The sequence below is a fragment of the Psammomys obesus genome, unplaced genomic scaffold (genome assembly GCF_907164565.1).
Source record: "Psammomys obesus unplaced genomic scaffold, mPsaObe1.curated_primary_1811, whole genome shotgun sequence".
NCBI lineage: Eukaryota > Metazoa > Chordata > Mammalia > Rodentia > Muridae > Psammomys > Psammomys obesus.
Window position 1 is genome coordinate 2,375,831 of NW_026591918.1, and position 18,740 is coordinate 2,394,570.

The 18,740-nt window shown below is 47.8% G+C and overlaps 2 protein-coding genes across 9 annotated transcripts in view; one reads left to right on the plus strand and one right to left on the minus strand.

The window, feature by feature from the left end:
* Positions 1–7,693, minus strand: part of Polr3a (RNA polymerase III subunit A) — a 44,317-nt gene extending 36,624 nt beyond the window's left edge. For both annotated transcript variants that reach the window (XM_055612318.1, XM_055612319.1), the window contains exons 1-4: positions 7,633–7,693; positions 3,962–4,287; positions 1,494–1,629; positions 1,138–1,275 (exon numbers count right to left, since the gene is read on the minus strand). In XM_055612318.1, the coding sequence (XP_055468293.1) occupies positions 1,138–1,275; positions 1,494–1,629; positions 3,962–4,005 (318 nt within the window). In that variant the 5' untranslated portion in view covers positions 4,006–4,287; positions 7,633–7,693. The remainder of the gene's footprint in view (positions 1–1,137; positions 1,276–1,493; positions 1,630–3,961; positions 4,288–7,632) is intronic.
* An 87-nt stretch (positions 7,694–7,780) lies between these two features.
* Rps24 (ribosomal protein S24) overlaps positions 7,781–18,740 on the plus strand; it is a 276,279-nt gene continuing 265,319 nt past the window's right edge. Inside the window, exons 1-7 of one of the 7 annotated variants that reach the window (XM_055612403.1) lie at positions 7,781–7,846; positions 8,641–8,706; positions 8,792–9,001; positions 10,241–10,351; positions 10,930–10,950; positions 12,144–12,163; positions 12,461–12,538. In XM_055612403.1, coding sequence (XP_055468378.1) covers positions 7,844–7,846; positions 8,641–8,706; positions 8,792–9,001; positions 10,241–10,351; positions 10,930–10,938 — 399 coding nt within the window. In that variant the 5' untranslated portion in view covers positions 7,781–7,843 and the 3' untranslated portion in view covers positions 10,939–10,950; positions 12,144–12,163; positions 12,461–12,538. The other 6 variants (XM_055612404.1, XM_055612406.1, XM_055612402.1 and 3 more) reach the window with 6 other exon arrangements.

Genomic DNA, 18,740 nt, shown 5'->3' on the forward strand with positions numbered 1-18,740 from the left:
ACACACACACACACACACACACACACACACACACACACTAAATAAATGTCCCTGCTTTATTGTGTACACAGAGTGAATTATCATGAAACAAGATCTGCACATAGAGGTAGCCCGTGTTCACAGAACTCTGGCAGTACTCAAGGCTAGATGGCAAGATTTTGTTGCTATATATTTTCTTTGTGCTTTCTGTATTATTTGAACTGTTATCTTTGTGCAGTGCTTGGGATTGAACCTAGGGCTTTATGAATGCTAGGCAAGTCCTTATAAATGAACTATATATATCACCCTGGGTTTTTGAAACAGGATCTACTATATAGTTCAGGCTGACCTTGAACTCATCACATGTCTCAGGCTAGCTACAAATGTGCAATCTTTCTGCCTCTGCCTCTCCAGCCCTCTGATTATAGGAGTGCATCACCACTCCTGTAGAACTTTTTAACATTGGAATCTGGACTTTTTAAAAAACGTTTTTATTTTTTATGTACATTGGTGTTTTGTCTGCATGTGTAAGGGGGTTGGGCCCTCTGAAACAGGAGTTAAAGACAGTTGTGAGCTGCCATGTGGGTGCTGGGAATTGAACCCAGGTCCTTTGGAAGAGAAGACAATGCTCTCAACCACTGAGCCATCCCTCCAGCTCCTGGAATCTGGATTTTTATAAGGTTTCAGGACACAGCCCAGGCTGGCCTTGGACCTGGGATTCTCCTTTTCTGTTTCTTGAGTGCTAAGATTATAGTATGATTATAGCCTAGCTTAGCACTGTTTGCAATGAATAGACTACCACTTTCATTTTGGGGGAGATTTTTTTTTTCTTTTAACATGTATTTATTTTAATGTGAACTATAGTTTATGTGTCAAGGACAGGAGTCAGTTCTCAACACGAAACCTGGCTACTGAACTCAAGTGGTCAGACTTGGCATCAGGTGCCTTTACCCACTGAGCCATCTCCTCTGCCAGCTACTACTTTCTCATGGGAAAGAAAACATTACAGAATCTGTATGAAACTTAACATAACACATGATTAACACTAGTATGTATTCAGTATAAAAACTTCACTTGAACATACCCCTCCTCACTCACAGTTCCTGGGTTCACTCCAATGACCCTGACTAAGTATTGTTGAATTTCTCCTTTGCTTACCTGTAAGATGCCAATGACGGCTCTGAAGTACCCCACATGAAAGCACGGCAACTCAAGATCAATGTACCCATAGTGGCCCAGACAGTCTGCCAAGTTCTTCCCACAGGTTTCACAAGGACGGTCCTTTTCACTTGTACCCTTTGGAGGAAAGTACACCCAAGCATTAGTGAAGAGCACAAGAAAGGGGCCCAATCCACATCCCTCACAACCAGTTACAGTGTACCCGTGTCAGTCACAAAGAACAGAGTTCCTGATTTGGACTCAGACTTGTAGGGGAGAAACCCTGGCTGCTTCCAACATGGCAAGCCACTGATTTAGTGTGTCACTTCTCAGACACTAGGAGGGCAGGGCCTTACCATCCTATGGTCAAGCACTCCATACAACAAGGGGGCATGGTTGTTGTCTTGGCTGTACAGGTTCTTACTGACAACCTGAATATGTGCCTGCTGGCGCATCTCCTCAGGGGACTTCATTCCAAAACAGATATGGCTTCTGCAATGGAAACAAACAGGAAAAAAAAAGTATATCAAAGCCCATGAGTCCAGGCACACACACAGAACCCACCAAAACCAACCTCCCCTTTGACTCTGGACTGGTTCATTCCACCAAACACAAATATATTTTAACTTCTCAGAGTCTCCATTCAAAACATCCCTTTATACTATGGGAAAGTTTCTGTTTTCCTCATGAAATGTATCATTGCTCTCCAAGGTCACACTTGGTGACGGGCCTAATGATGAACAAAACTTTCTTATTTTATTGTTCTGCAGGCACTGGCGGTTCTCCCTACCCCCTTCCCAATCTGGAACTGCCTCCTTCTCTCTACTCTCTCAGTACCCTACACACTGAGGTTTCCTCTTCTCTCTGTATACTCTCCTTGTTTACTGCCACTTATTTATTCATTTATTCCTTTAATGCCTTTTGAAGTTTCATTTCCACTGATATCATTTAAATATTAAAGCCCCCCCCCCCCATCCTTGGTTACAACCCTCCTTGTTTTCTTTTCATTGCACAATCCTCCCAAGTGTGTCCTCTGTATATATGAACGCCTTCCAAATCTCTTTAGGTTAGCCACTTCTGGTCAACTGGGCATGGGCATTTCCAACTCAGTATATCTAAGAAATTATACTGAACATGTACAGGCTTTTTCGCATCTGTTATTTTCTTTAAAAAACACAGTAAAACAACAATTTGCACGGCCAAATGGTTTATCTAGAGATGCTGTGCCACTCTGTATTAACATCTGTTAATACATTTAGTATCTGTGTTTAGTATCTGTTTGTAGTAGTGGTGGCGGTGGCAGCGGTTGGAACCAATGTCCTGTGGAGTGGTGACTGTTCATAGAAGACGGAGAGAATTAAAATGACATGAATTGTAGAGTCTGAGGGGACAACACGGGCTGGTCAGAAAGCCTCTCTGCAAAGCTGACCTTCCACTGAATTCCAAATAAAAAGGAGCCATGCATAAGACAATTTGGAGATAGAGCATCTGAAGCATAAGGCAAAGATTCCTGGGCTGACACGCACTGGGCATCATCAAGGAATTACATGCAGATGGCACAGGAGGGCAAAGACATCTAGTAAAGAGTGCAGGATGAGACTAGTAAGGCCTACAGGGGGCCAAGGCTTGGGAATCAGGAGGGAATTAAGTGTCAGTGTAATAGAGAGCTGCTGGAAGATTCAAGTAACACATAGATCTAGTTTTGTATTGAAATGAAGGATATTGCTGTGTATCTTGGGAGAGGCTCAAACTTTTGACCTCTTGCCTTGACCTACGTGTTGTGACTATAGGCTTGTGCCATCTCTCTTGGCCTCATCTGCAGTCTTACAGTATCAGTGGACTGCTGTGTGAGAAAGCACTTTACGTGAATATGGTCTGTGTGAAGTACGGGGGTGGGTGGATACTGAGAACAGCTGGAAAGTCACCCCAGTAAAACATCTGTTCCAGTGAATGCTAACCACACACATGACCATACCACTCTCATTTCTCGGTCATCTTCATCTCTACTTCTCTTTTCCATTTTATACCTTAAGCCTTCTTGAATCCGCTGCTTTCCAATGTCCCCACGTTCACCCTCAGATCCTCAACCCCACTTCAGGTCCCAGTCGGGAGCCTTGTCACGGCCTCCTGGTCAAACACTTCAAAAGTCTGACACTACCTGCAAGACTCCCATAGTGTAAGTGCCCTGCTTCACTTCTATCAGACCACCCGGTCCCTCCCGTGTGCTTTTTGAAAGGGGGCTGGTCTGTGATGAGCTCAGACTTACTCATTACGTCCCCTCTGCATTTGCCACAACTATGGCTGATCTGTCTCTTCTACACTAGACCAAACAGCAAACACTCCATTTATGCAGGGCCTTTAGTACACAACACTGGCCTCGGTACTCTCTCTCACATACGTTGAAAAAAAAAAAAAAAAAAAAAAAAAAAGAAAGGATCCGTCTTTTTAAAAACAAGCCCTGAAAACTCATGAGGCAGAGGACCCAGAATGGAGGCTTGGTTGCCGAGCTGGCCACCTTGCTGCCTGTGAAAGCACTGTTAGCTACTTGGGTCAGCATACTCTTTCCCCCTCGCCCAGGGGAAAAAAGGTTCGCCGAGAGGAGTCGGTGCACGGCTTCCGGAGGCGGCTTCTTAGCCTAGGTTACGATACAGCTCGTCGCACCTCATGCTTCGCGCCGTAGTTCAGGGACCTCCCAAGACCAGAAAACCCATCCCGGAACTTCTTTCTTCGCCCCCTTAACAACTGTCCTACACCTGGGCCTCCCTGGGCCTCCCTGGGCCCCCGGCTCCGCCACCGACACGCCCTGCCCCTGGCCGCGTCTCACATTTTCTTAGCCACATCCGTCTCGCGGAACTGCTCTTTCACCATTGTGCCGGCTGCGCAGGTGCCCTGCTCGGGGCTCCAACTACAGGAACCACTGTCGCTGTTCCTTCCCGGGGGGCTTCGGAGCCGAGGGAGCAGGAGGCGGCGCAGCAGCCCCCGCAGCGCCTCGGCCACCGTAGAGCGCTGCACGTGCCGCTTCCTTTTCCGCCGCCGGAGTCTGTTAAGAGAGGCTTCGCGCCCTCCGCTTTGCGCCCTCCCGCTGCACCGCCACCTAGCGCCGACTGCTGAAAATGCACCGAGGCCGCTCGCATCCGAAACTGCTTTTTCCTGTGGGTTTAACAAAAAAGCAGAGAAGTTGCGCACTTTCTTTATCTCCAGGCCAAAAACTTACATCAAAAGGAAAAAAAAAAAAATCAAAATCAACACTTTGTAAATGAAAAGCATCTAATTGTTTAAGAGACATCGGAATCTAAAATCTACCTGCCAAAGGAACAGAAGAGCACCTTCTGAACAGTCAAAAGTAGCTGGAGACAGTATCTGCACTCCAGTCTATGTAATATATACAAGCCCGAAGAAGGACGTGTGTGTGTGTGTGTGTGTGTGTCTGTGTGTGGGGTGTTTCCTGAGAATGGACCTCACTATACAGTGCCTGTAGTCTTGAACTTATCACCCTTTGCCTCCATAGTCTAAGTGCTTAGATTATATTCCAAGTCTGGCCTACACATATGGGAACTCTGTCGGGCAGAGGAGCCTGACAGATGCAGTCAGGAGCCTTCAGGCAGCTGTTATGGGCTTCTGAGAAATGCTTTAAGTCTGTTTAGTCCTAGCAAAACCAAGCTCAGGCAGGACCCAGACCATCCCCCTAAAACACTGCTGTGGCACTGCCGTGAGGGCCTACTCTGGGGATCTACCATACTTGTGTTTGTGCATGTCTGTGCAGGCAGATGCCAGAGGTGCAGTTTGGTCTCCTCGTGCACACTATCCCCAGGGCACTCTGATATTTCCCTTAGAATAATGCACTGTTAATTCATTTTTACATGCTGTTCCACTTTCTGTAAAGCATAATTTCTGGACCAGGAACCACCAAAAGCTAACTCTGTGTAAGTATAAAGATTAGCCAAAAAAAAAAAAAAAAAAAAAAAAAAAAAAAGATAAAATATATTTTGAGATAGTTTCTGTGTATCCCTAGTTGGCGTGTTGGTACTTATTCTGTAGCCCAGGGTGGCCTCCAGATCTTGGCTAAGACTTCCCAGACTGATGTGCTCAGAGGTGTGTGTCGCCACACCTGGCTCAAACAGTGCTGGGGATTTAACCCAGAGCCTTTGCATACAATACATTGTTTCACCGCTGAGTGGAACTACACACTTGGTTCTTATTTCATTTTATTTTATTTTGAGACAGGGGTTCTTTGTATAGCCCTAGCTGTCCTGGACCTGCTTTATAGACCAGGCTAGCCTCAAACCCACAGAGATGTGCCTGCCTCTGCCTCCCAAGTGCTGGGATTAAAGGTATGCACCGCTGAGTCCAGTTAGTTGGTTCTTTAAAAAAAATAATAATAAAATAAAAATTATTTTTATTGCTTAGTTGAGTTTTTATTTATTTTTATTTCAGGGTTTTTACTTTACATCCCAAGGGTGCCCCTCACGCCTCTCCTTCCAGTTCCCCCTCCTTCCTTCCCCTTCACCTTCTTTCTCCTTCCCTTCTTTTCCCCTTCCTCTCTCCTTTTCCTTCCAGAAAGAGGGAAGTGCCCCTTCCTGCATATCAACCCTCTCCAGCACATCAAGTCACATCAGGACTGAGCATATTCTCACCCCCTGAGGCTAGGCAAGGCAGCTCTCCCAGGGGAAGTGATCCAAAAGCAGGCACTAGCGTCCATGTTAGAAACAGCCCCCTCCTCCACTCGCCAGGCCCCCCGTATGAAGACCAAGCCACCCATCAGCTCCATGCATGCAGGGGGCCTAGGTCCAGACCATGCCTGCTCCTTAGCTGATGGCTCAGTCTCTGTAGGCTCATGGGACTGGGTTAGTTGTCTCCTTTGGTCTTGTGGGGTTTCTGTCCCCTCCAGGTCCTTCCATCTTTCCTACAATGCTTCCACGGGACCCCCGGAGCTCCACCCCATGCTTGGCTGCAAGTCCCAGCATCTGTCTCCATCCACTGCTGGCTGGAGCCTCCCCGAGGATGGTCAAGTTAGGCTCCTGCCTGCAAGCTGAGCAGAGCATCATTAACAGTGTCAGGGGCTGGCTCTCTATCATGGGCTGGGCCAATTACTGGTTGGACATTCCCTCAATCTTTGTTCCCTCCTTAGCCCTACACTTCTCGTAGGCAGGGTAATTTTTGGATCAAAGGTTGTGTGGGTGGGTTGTTTCCATTCTTCCACTAGTTCTGCCTGCCTACGAGGTGGTCACCTCAGTCTTTATGTCCCCCCCTGTTAGGAGTCTCAGCCAGAGTCACACCTATGTCCTCCCAGGAGCCTACCCTGTCACAGGCCTCCAGCTTGACATAGAGATGTCCCCTCTCAGTTTCCCTTCTTGTTCCCAGCCCTCTCACTTCCCACCCCTGTTCTCCCACATCTGATCCCCACCCTTGTTTCCTTCCCCATTCCATCTCCTGCCCCGGGGCACTCTCTTCCTCCACTCTGCTGTCTATTCTCTTTCCCCTTCTGAGTGACATTCTTCTACCCTCCCTGTTACTTCGCTTCTTTGGGTCTGTGGATTATAGTGTGGTTATCTTGTACTATCCTTGATTCTTTTAAAGTTTTAGTTGGAGCCAGGATCCAGTCTTGTTATTCAGGCTGGTCTGCAAATCACTGTGTAGCCCAGGGCAGGCTTCAACTTTTGATCCTCTTGCCTGACTATACTTGACTTACCAAATTTTTAGAGAGCGTTAAGTCTCAAAACCAAACCAAAACGACCACAACCCCCTCCCAATCTAATATATTGCTAAGTGAAGGTGAAGGCAGGAGGATCAGGAATTCAGGATCATTTTTGGCTTCTTCAAAGCCTTGCCTGGACTTCATCCCAAGATCCTGTTTTGAAGAATGTGAAACTTCACATATGAAAAACCTTATAAAAATAGTTAACAATGTGCAGGGTTGTGTACATGAAATAAGAAAGGATTTTATGTAAGATTTATAGAAACTCAATCTTTTGGTATAAAATGGGGCTGCTGAAAGGCTTTTTTTTTTTTGAGACAAGATTTCTGTGTGTAATAGTCCTCGCTGTCCTGGACTAGCTTTGTAGACCAGGCTGGCCTCGAACTCAGAGATCCGCCTGCCTCTGCCTCCCCCCCCCCAGTGCTGGGATTAAAGGTTTGTGCCACCATGCCCAGCTCATAAAATAATTTTCACTGCTTCTGCTTAACTGTATTTTTGCTTTGATTCTGAATCGTACTGTAAATCTCAGTGTTTTTATGGCATCGGGTGACCCCTGTGAAAGGGTTGTTTGTCCCTCACAGGGGTTGCACCCTGCGGGTTGAGAACTGTGCGGGGTGTGGTGGTGCAGGCCTCCTAACCCCAGCTCTCGGGAGGCAGAGGCAGGCGGATCCGAGTTCGAGGTGGTCCCGTTGCGCGGTGATAGCTCCAGGACAGGCAGAGTTACAGCATGAGGGCCTGCCGGGGAGAACAGAGGAGACTCGGGAGCACGGAGGGTGAAACCACCAGTCCGACGGACCCACCTTCGGCTCGTCCACGCCCGCGGCGGAGCGTTAAAGCCCGGCGGCGCGACCTTCCGGCGTTTCCAGCGCGCGTTTTCAGTCAGGCCTCAGCACGGTCGGCCTCAAGCCTTCGGCCACGCCCCGTCCGGGGTCCTTCCGTGAGCGTTGATATGATTGGTCGGCAGCGCTCGGGCCTCTCTTCCTCCTCTGCACGTCGCGCGCCGCGGTCATCATGGTGAGTCTCCTCGGGCTCCCGGCGCAATCCGTCGCCTATCCGTGCCATCCCCGGCCGCTCAGGCCCCACAGTGCGGCTGCGGCTGCCCCGGGCCCCCTCACCCAACCCCAGCCTGCCTCGCGGAGGCCGGTCGCCCGGGGCCGCCCTCCTCCCCGCTGGGCTCTCGGGGCAGGGGCGAGGCCGGCGCCGGCAGGCCGAGGTGAGGAGAGCGCCTCCGGCTCCTGCGCCGATGGACCCTTCGAGTAAGCCCGCGAACTTTCCGGCGGAGTAGACTTGGGGTGTGTTGGGGGGATTAAAAGGATCGAAGGGAGGCCGTCCCAGGGTGGCTTTGCTCGTTCGCTTTCCCTCAGGCATGGTACTATCGAGGCGACTTGAGCCAGCTACTGATCGAGGTCGAAAGGCAAGCTTTTGCTGATTTAAGTAAGGTCTTTGACAGATTTCCAGACTGTTTAAGCTTGCTGAATGCCAGCTACCCTGTTATTTCATACTCTGAGGGAAAAGGTGAGGTAATCCTGGAAACCACTGAGACTTCTCAGCCCTGGAAGTGATAGTTGCAGCTACTGGAGGGTGTTCTGTACTGGTGCTAATAGATCACAAAACCAATAGTGCTGAGGTTAACCCCAAATGATAATTTTACAGTGCTGATGACAGATGGGAGGAAATGAGTCTTAATGGTAGTTTACAGCTTGTCCCCAACTCCTGTGTCTATTAGGCCGCATTGGCTAGTAATGAATGAATTAGTGAATGCACAAGAAAAGTGAATGTGATCTTACTGACTTGTGTGTTATCTGCAGAATGACACAGTGACCATCCGGACCAGGAAGTTCATGACAAACCGTCTGCTTCAGAGGAAACAGATGGTAAGGGTGGGCTCACTGAAGTTGGGTCTGTAGTGCTTTCTTTGTAGTTAACTGTAACAGATACTAGAACTATACCTCTTTTTAGGTCATCGATGTTCTTCACCCTGGAAAGGCAACAGTACCAAAGACAGAAATTCGGGAAAAGCTGGCCAAAATGTACAAAACCACACCAGATGTCATCTTTGTATTTGGATTCAGAACCCACTTTGGTGGTGGCAAGACAACTGGCTTTGGCATGATCTATGATTCTTTAGATTATGCAAAGAAGAATGAGCCTAAACACAGACTTGCAAGAGTAGGTATCTTTTGTGCAGCGACTATTGAAGATTTGGTTCTAATCAGGGTGCATGCCTGTAATTTCCAGCCTGGGCTGAGGCAGGATGGCAAGTTAGAAGATTTTTGCTTTCCTCTATCACTGTGCTGTCAGATAAGCGTGAGTAACCAAGCAAACCAAGTTTGTTTGGGAAGGAACAACAAACTTACTAGGAATTTTAAAAGGGTTAGTTGGGAGTTGTTTGCTTAATGCACAGGTTCCTTAGGGGGTTGGGTCTAAACTTAAACCTCTTGACTTTAATAGACGTCATAAAGTATGGTATCTGGACACCTTTCCAGACTTGTGCTTACCTCCTACCCACTAGCCCGTCTCCATGTAGTTTACCTGTTCTCCTGAACTGGAACTCAACAGCCTTCCCTCGGCTTCGTAAGTAGTGCTATTGCAGATATACAGTGCAATACCTGCCTTGTTTTGTTGGTCGAGGCTGGCTGCCATGTATGCTTAGGAAAAGTTGGTCATTTCATATGTATTACAATGCACAAAGAGCACCTGAATTATATTTAGTCCAAAACTCATAATTTATGACCAGGATGGATCTGGATGTGAGAGTGGTGGCCTCTCACTGTTGCTCAGGCTGGCCTGGAACTTGTGATCCTCTACCTCTACACTGGTGAAATTACAGGCATTGTCTCTAGCAAAGGCTAGCTACAAAAACTGGAAATTACTTGGCCTCAGCTTCCTGAGTGCTAGGATTGTGTGGACCACCATGCCCAGATGTCTCTTGAATCCATTTACTCCTTTTTATGATGAATCCTCTGGTATAACAGTTTTATGTGAAGATTTACTGGACCTATTTTTATTGAGACTGGGTGTTACCCTGGCTGCCTATAAGTCAGGTAAGCCTGCCTCTGCCTCCCAAGTACTGGGATTAAAGGCATGTGCCACCATGCCTGGCTATATAGACTTTTTTTAAGTGGTGCTCTGGGAATCTGTTGCTGAAGAATTGGCTAGGAGCCCTCAGGAATTCTGAATTCTGTCAGGAATGCCAAGGGCAGATTAGTGGGTTAGGATCTCCACAGTGTGAGGGAGAGCTCTCACTAGAGAAGTAGGCATTGAAAGGCAAGATTGTCAACAGTGTGACACAGCTTCAGAAGTTGCGATGGTTTGTAAAGCTATGTTTCAAGCTAAGTTCTCTGTCACCTCAGCTTCCCCATCAGGGTGGTGAGGACTGAGTTCACTGGATGCATTTTTCTCTCTTAGCATGGCCTTTATGAAAAGAAAAAGACCTCCCGTAAACAACGAAAGGAACGCAAGAACAGAATGAAGAAGGTCAGGGGGACTGCGAAGGCCAACGTTGGTGCTGGCAAAAAGGTATGGTTCATGGCAGATACAGAGATGTCAATTAATGAGCTTAATATTTATGGTCTGAAAAGGGGTTTCCTAAATAACCTTTCTTGGTGTTTTTCCTTTTCCCTCTTCTGGACTGCAGAAGGTAATGTTTTGAGAAGCTCAGTAGCATAGTCATATCCTAGAGTAGATTGGCCCACCTCTTCTGCTCATAGACTAGCACACTCCCACCAAAAGGCCACATTGGTTCAGAGATCATAGTGGGTGCTCTCCAGCCCTGATTGTTCTGGAAGTGTCCTCCTCATGCTAATTGGCACAGATCCCTCAAGGGAGGGTAGATAATGTTCCCTGGGAGTTCATTTTGTTTTTCAACACGGATGCTAGTTTTTGAAGCAGCTGGATCCATGTGGCCTGTGCTTCACAAATGTCGAACTGCTTTCTTCTCCAGTTAGCTGAGATCACAGTGATTTGAGTAGTAGCTTTATACCAGCTTCGCTAGCTAATTGTGAATAGTAGAATGGAATTATGGTGTTGGGTTGCTGAATAATCAAGTGTTCTGTAAATTTTTTCCCTTCCTCTACTGTCTTGGATTTCTTGTTCAGCAGAAATGAAATCTCTAGCAGGTACTGAGATTGGGCACGGTGTGGGGTGTGCCACTTTCACTAGGCTGGCTCTGATGCTTTGCATGTTGGCTTTTGGACAACAGTTTTTATCATATGGCCTAAAATGCCAGTGCCCTGTTTTAAATAGTATCTTAACTACCAGAAGGAAAAGCTTATATTGATTCTGGAAACTCAGAAATGCATGTTACATGGGGCTGGAGACTGAAGGAAGGTAGGTGCTCTGGTTCTTTAGCTTGTAGTTCAGCGACGCATCCTCTTGGGTGCTGCAAGACTAACATTGTCTTGGGAGCCGCATCTGCTCTAAGCTGGTTGGTCTTAGCATTTCCATTCTCAACTAGTCTGTTATCAGAAAACTTTGAGGTTACATTGAAGCTTTGGGTAATACTTTACCACATGCATTTTAATCAGAATGGTTCCCTACTCTACATTTGTAACCTGCAGTGGGATTGAGTTTGTAGGGTTTTAGAAATGTGTCCACCACCCCCTGTTGCCTGCCTTTCAAACTGTCTGCCTGAGACCATAATCAGTGACTGACTTCTTTCTGTCAGCACTGTGGAATTAATGAGCACTGCCCATGGACACTGCATAAGTGTTGCAGATTACACCTATTTGATAGAAGTTTCAGTGATGAGGATTTGTTTGAGCCAGACCTGAAGGCCATTTGACAGCCTTACTAATGTCCTTTGAACTGTTTTGCTTGATGTTGGGACCTAGTGTTCCTTTGTATGCAGTGGAGCTTAAACCGAGGCATCAGTAATCACATTTGCAAAGTAGTAATTGTATTTTTTACTTCAGCTGAATTTTGTTGCTAATTTGTATGCCTTGTGGTATCCAAGATTGGTATGAAATTGGAACAAATTTCAAAAGGCTTGCCTAATCATTTGAGCGCTCCCGATGTAGTCTATAAAGATTCCTAAGTCTGGGTCCTCTGGCACAGCAAGGCTAGGCAGAACCAGAGGGCCCAGCCTTGGGAACATGTCCTTCACCCACCATCTACATGCTGGTTGTAGCAATGTGGATCTGCCTTAATGCTGTTGCCTTCCACCTTGTTAGTATTGGAGCTGTGGTAATCAGGAAAGGTGCTCCATGCACAACCACAGAATAGTCACTTGAGGTATCTGATTGCATGTACTTGACTAATGAACTGTCTTGTTTTCCTCCTCCCCATCCCCCCTTTCCTGCTACTGACGCAGTGAGTGGAGATTGGAGACAGGTATACTTCAAGCTCTTCCGTAGGTCATAGAATCTGAGCAAGTGCATGATACTGAGTAGATTGGCAAGCTCGGTTTGTGACAGTGCTAACAGTGACTGTCTACATTTTCAGAGATGCTAACTTGTTTTTGTTCTTTTCTAACTTGAGTGTAATTTTTGGATGTTTGTGTCATTTTACAGTTTGTTTTATTTAGGTTATTAGTACTTGTTCTGCATGAGTTAATTTTAGTTTATTTTGAACTTTAAAGACCTTAAGACCAGTTGTTGCTAACTGAATTTTTTTTTTTTTTCTTCACAGCCAAAGGAGTAGATCTGCGGTGACTTGATCTGCTGTGATGTGCACATTTCTGAGAGGACAAATAAACTAAAAAGCTTATGTGTCTCTGCTGTTCGTTGGGTATTAGAAGTATGGCTGCTTAGGTGGTTCAGTTCACCACCTAAGCTTTAGGTGACAGCTTGTATAAGGGGCTGATACATATCCTTCCTGGCGGGCGGGGGTGGTGAGTGTTGAGTATGAACGGGCAAAATATAGGACCAGAATCAAGTGTGTCCTGTTAGCATTTGTGTTAGGTGGTTTCCCTGGCCTTCCCCCCTCCCCCCCTCCCCATCTCTCTCTCTCTCTCTTTTTTTTTTTTTTTTTTTTGAGATGATCTCTAGTTCTGGCTGGTCTGGAGACCAGATCAGGCTGCCTTCCTTGGTCCTGAGGTTAAAGGCTTTCTTCCTGCCCCCATGCCTGGCTCCTGACTTTATTTGAAGCTGAATCTGCTAGTGTGGCTCAGTTCTGTAATTATTAAGTTTTGAAACTAAGGCAGCCTTACCAAGTTTCATGTTTAATGGAAATGGGTCTGTCTTTATATTTTTCCCCAGGCTAGGCAGCATGTGTTGTGGCACTGCCAGGCCAGCAACAGACACTTTGCCTGATACTGGGAGAGATCAAAGTCAAGGGCCTGAATTGTGAATTCATCAAGTCAGGTGTTTGAGTAGGAGTCCTACTTATGGGTGCTACATTTGTTTCCCTTTCTGGTAGAACCTGTGGCTTTGCACATGCTAGTGCTGGTTGAGAGCTTTTCAGGGAAGCACAGGTTCTCTGTAAAGGTTACATTTATATCAGTATGGATCCATGTGGGACCAGACATCTTGAAGCAGTGAACAGCTACTGAAAAGCCTAGTAGTTGGGCAGCGTTGGGAACAAGGAGTAGGCTTCAATTTGGAGAGCAAAGGTGGTTACAGGCTTGGGTATGAAGCTTTTTCTTTGGAGGGTGTAGTCGCTTGCTGGGAATAAGCAGCTAGTTAAAAGCTGGGACATGGGTTGGACTGGTTGTCATAGTGGCTGCAGGGCTGTAGAGCAGGATGAGCCAAGGTACAGAGGCAGGCAGTGGTGGTGTGTGCACTTAATCCCAGCACGAGCAGCTCAGCCTGGTCTGCAGAGTGAGTTACAGGACAGCCAGGGCTACTGAGAAGCCCTTGTTCCCCGGGGAGGCTGATTGCTGAGCTACCGTCTGGAAGCAGTAGAGCAGCCTATGGTTACAGGATGTGTTGGTTCAGGGTTAGGTCGCAGTGTGGGGTAGCAAGTCATGTATGGCTGGGCTGTTGAATGTGCAGCACACAGATCCGCCTGCCTTTGCCTTGAGTGCTGGGATTATGTGCTACCACTGCCTGGCCAAAACTGGTTTTCTTAAAAATCTGGTGCCAGGCTGATAAATAGCTAGCTGGAGCAAGTGGGAAGGGTGGCAAGGATTGCAGGATGTTCATGGGCCTTTTCTGTGTCTAAATGTGGGTAGGGTCAGCATACAGGCATGCTGCCTGGGCTCCAGAAGGTGGGCCAGGTTTTCCAGAGAAACAACCTGTTAGACAAACTGGCTGCCTTCCAGTTTTCCTTGATAGTGATGCTGTTTTTGAAACAGCTGAAGCCAATGTGGCTCACCTTTCTGTGTGATGGCTGTAGGTAAGAGTTTCCTGGCAACCATCCTCTGCTTCAGCCTGTTAGCACCCTCATCAGCTTGTCCCCTATAGCAAACACCCTTTGCTTCTTTTAGTACCTCTGGATGTTTGGGTTAGTGTCAAACCAAGGGCTTCGAAGGGTACCTGTTCTGCCACTCTGGATCTTAAGTTATTTTGAGGCTCAGGATGACAGAACAGTGGAGGCTGAAGGACTTGAGCAAATGACTGACAGGAAGTGAGGAAAATAGGTTGTGTGCTGTTGAACTTGGGAGTGTTGGAGCTGTATTACAGCCCCAACGATGACTGGATTGACACTGCTCTCTGCAGGCTTTGGGCAAACCTGTAAGAATGCAAAGTTGATTTTACTAAGGAGATCAGAAGAGTACAGTCCCAGCTCCGTGAAACTAAAGGGCACAGGACTCAAACCCCAGGCCTTGTGCCCACTTGGCAGGTGGTATGTGAGCCTCCCTCCACCTAAATTGTCAAAGGAGGCGAGCGTGGCTGGGGTGACTCCAAGTACAAGCGTCTCCAGTGTGTTGTTTGAGGTGCTGCGTTTCCTTGCTCCGGCCCCTACTGGGCAGCTTTCAGGTGTCCTTCGCTGCTGCCCTTCCTTGGCAAGTGCTTTGATTTGCACTGAAGAGAGCACCTTATACCAAACTCGAATGGAGCTGAGCTGGGTGGGCTTATAAGCTGTCCATTATGTGGACAGTGATCTGCAATTGACCTCAAAAGGAGGGTGTCTCTTTCAGGCTGGAGAGGATGTAGGCAATTAGTGGGGTGTGTGTGGTGAGGGGGCATTAGTGTGCAGTTGTGTGGCCCCAAGGCATCCCTGTGTTCAGTCATCAAGCTGCTGCTTTGGACATACCATTGGTCAGTGAGGTGCCTTTGCCACAGGGATGCTGAATGTAGCCAAACACATTCCCACTTACCAAGTTACTGTGTGCACCACTGGTCCCTGATTGGGCACCTGGGAAGGAAAGGTAGCCAGTAGAGTAAACGAGGATTTTGTGGTCCTGCTCCTGGAGTGGCTAGCAATGCATGGTTGGGACACAATGAGGGTACACAGCCCGAATTGGTGTAAGGAGCTGGATCCTGGAAGCTTTCTGGGGGCAAGCGATATGATCTGATTCGAATTCATCTGAGGCCATGAAAGGGGGGGCTGAGCAGGTACACCAGGGAGTGGTCATCCTGCAGCAGGGCAGGGGAAAGCGGAGTGAGACGGGAATCCTGCCGAGTGGAGATGAGAAGCCCCGTGCGGCCGGTGGCTTCGGACAGAGTTGCTCTTTACCCTGCCATCCTGACAGGGAAATTCCACTCCACACAGACCTCCGCTTGGCTAAGAAGACTGTGGCCCTGGGTTGTCAGAGGGCAAGCTCTCCTGAGTCGGGAGATTCTACACAGCTATACATCTGCCCTTCAGACTTCACCACCATGCCAGACCTGAGCCCTGTCTCTCAGTGTCTTCAGGCCTGTTCTAGTGGAAGGGGCTTTGAGCGGTCAGCAGGAAGCAACCCAAGGAAGAGCTTGTGTGCCAGGCTGAGGACTTTTCCCATCCAGTATTTTGGTTGAGTAAAAGAAAATGTGAGGAATTAGATTTGAACAGTAGATCAAGTGTCCTTGTCACATGCTGAGTTTTTCCACACGAAATACTTGAACCATTTGACTGCTCATCAGGCATGATGGAAAGATTGGTACGGCAGGAGAGGGCTGATGAGCTGGCATCTGAGCCGTGTACTGGGAAAGGGGTGCAGGCCAGGAACCCAGACCATCCTGGCTCCTCAGCCTCCAGGCAGCAGGAGCCATGGGATAGCTCAGGGCTTACCATCTGGGTTCCCACCCCCTCCTCTCAGGTACAGGGCTAGCTTGAGGGTTTGCTAAAAGTGCTCAGCTGCTCACCCCAGTTTTCGCTTTGTAGCTTGGAGGGGCAGGATCATTCATTCATCTGAAACTTTAATAGCTTTGAGGTTTGGTCTGAAAGTTCACAAAGGTCCTTTCTGCCTGTGTCTCTTGTGTGACACACCTTGTCCAAAGAAGCCTGCAGATGGATAATACTAGACTACTGCTAATACAAATTTTGAGCACAGAGCTAGGGAGATGGCTCAGGGGTGAAGTACTTGCCATGAAAGCATGAGGACCTGAGTTCAGATCCCAGCACCTCCATAAAACCTGGGCTGGCGTGGTTGTCTATAACCGGAGTTACTGGGAAGCCATAGGCAGATTCCCGGGGGGCTTTCCAGCCTGGCCTAAATGATGAGGTCTAGGTTTAATGAGAGAGGCCGCCTAAAATAAGGTGAAGACCAATAGAAGAGTAAATCCGAGGTCCAACTCTGGCCTCCACATGTACACTCACAGGAGAGCACAGGGGTGCACATACGTGTAAATACACAGCGTGACACACATGAACACATTTATTGAGGGTATACTGCGAGCCGAATCTAGGAGGAAGGCACTGTTTCCCCATTTTGCAATAGAAGAGGCTGAGGGTCACGGGCTGCTCATCAGTCTGATGAACCTGGGAAGTAGCTAAGGAAGGTTTTAGCCTTTCGTGTTCGCGCTAACCTCAGCGCCAGCTGGGAACTTGTTAGAATTGCAAATTTCAGGATCCTATCCAGCCAACTCTACTGGTAAGTGAGGTGTGTGTGTGTGTGTGGGGGGCAGTACCGTGAATTTTAACAAGCCTGGCAGGTGCGTCTGGTGCTGAGTTAAGTTAAGGGTATTGGGGACAGCTGTGGGGGACATCAAAAAAATGCTTTTGATAGCCACCCCACCACCATCCAAACCTGAACATTTCTGGAAATAAAGGTGGTGCCTCCGGCCGACTTCCACGAGGGGGCACTGTGGACACAGGCTTGGAATCGCCCGCTTTGTTGTCAAGGCTGCGGCTCTCGGGGAAGCCTGAAGAAAGCCTGCTGCTAGATTAACGGAGGGGTCAGCCTTTCTTCTTCCGGGAAGGTCTGCCGGGTGGTAATCTTGTTTACAAGATTCAGCCCTGGTAGGGAAACTGAACCTGGAGCGCTTGCTGCTGTTCACATGTGCATGGCGATGTCTACCCGTCCGTGGGGCGAGGTCTCTGCAGATCCTCTGCAGACAACATTCTCCTTTTGTAGCTGCGCAGTCAGGCAGCTTACAGTTTCTTTGGAGGGCGGAGCACTAGAACCCCAGTTGCCGATTATGGCTCAGCATTCAGCATGCTACCGTGTCACCCTGCTGTCCTGTCTGGATAGGGACCAGCAGCTATCTTCCAAGTCTTTGCTTTGTAATCTGAGGCAATTTTCTTCGCCTCTGGGACTCAGTGTCCTAGCTAGGATGAGCTTTGGTTAGGTGGCTCTCAGTAGCTCTTTTCCTCAGGGTCTAAAATCCTGCCCTAGGGAAGAAAGGAGGAAACCAACAGAGCATCTTTTTCTGTCTACTGGTCCACCAAAATGTGAATGAACCGCTGTTCAAACATGTCCTCCCTTCCTCCGCAGAAGCTTCTGAGATGTAGATCCTCTGCTCTCAAAAATAAGCGCAAATGGACGCATGTAAATACATATATACAAATCCTGCCCCAGGGAGCCGAGGAAGAGCTGGTGCTTTGAAAGAGATGGTGCAAGGGGGCTGTAGGAGCTGTGACATGGCATCCATCCCCAGTGTCCACTTAAGCAAGCCTTCCCAGGGACTTGGAAGGCAGTAAGGTGGAACCTACCAAATTGGATTTTTTCTTTCCTTTTTTTTTTTTTTTTAGGTCCTTAGACACCCAGGATTTGCCTCTATATAGATTTCTATTCTGTGTTGTTTGGAAGAAGGAAAGATTTACATCATGGTCTTTTTTCAGCGGCACTGTGTATTTCTTCAGAAAATACATCGCCTCAGACTGACTTCTGCATTTCCCTCCTCAATCCAGGGATTGCTGTCTTCTGTTTACAGTGCTTGGCCCCTCTCCTCCTGAGTGCTGGGCTGGGCAGTGGGCCTCCGGTATTGCCCTTGCTGAGCCTGTAGAAGTACCCAACACCAAGGGAGAGCCTAGCCTTCTAGCTCCCACCATGTCTGGGAGAGTTTGGTTAGAAACTGCCTATCTGGCTTGGTATGGTGGCGCATGCCATTAATTCCAGCACTTGGGAGGCAGAGGCAGGCGGATCACTGTGAGTTCAAGGTCAGCCTCATCTACAAAGTGAGTTCCAGGACAGCTAGGGCTATACAAAGAAAGATTGACTGGGAAAAACCAAAAAGAAAGAGAGAAAGAAAGAGAGAGAGAGAGAAGAAGAAAGAAAGAAAGAAAGAAGAGAAAAGAAAAGGAAGAAAGAAAGAAAGAAAAAAGAAAGAAAGAAAGAAAGAAAGAAAGAAAGAAAGAAAGAAAGAAAGAAAGAAAGAAAAGAAAGGGCCTATTCCATCATCAAGTCTGCTGAGCCACAGGCCTCCATAGTAGAGGGCACAAGTCAAGCAAGATGACTCAGTTTGCTTCCCCAGAGAAGCAAAGGAAGTTCTAGCCCCTAGCACCTAGGTGTGATCTAGCACCTACACAGAAGCTCAGAGAGCATCAGTGACTTTCTGATGTCTTTGAATTTGTTAATGGTGAGGCGGGAACTGGGCTTCAGGTTATTTCACACACAGTTCATGAGGAGGGAACTGGGCTTCAGGCTACTTCACACACAGTTCAT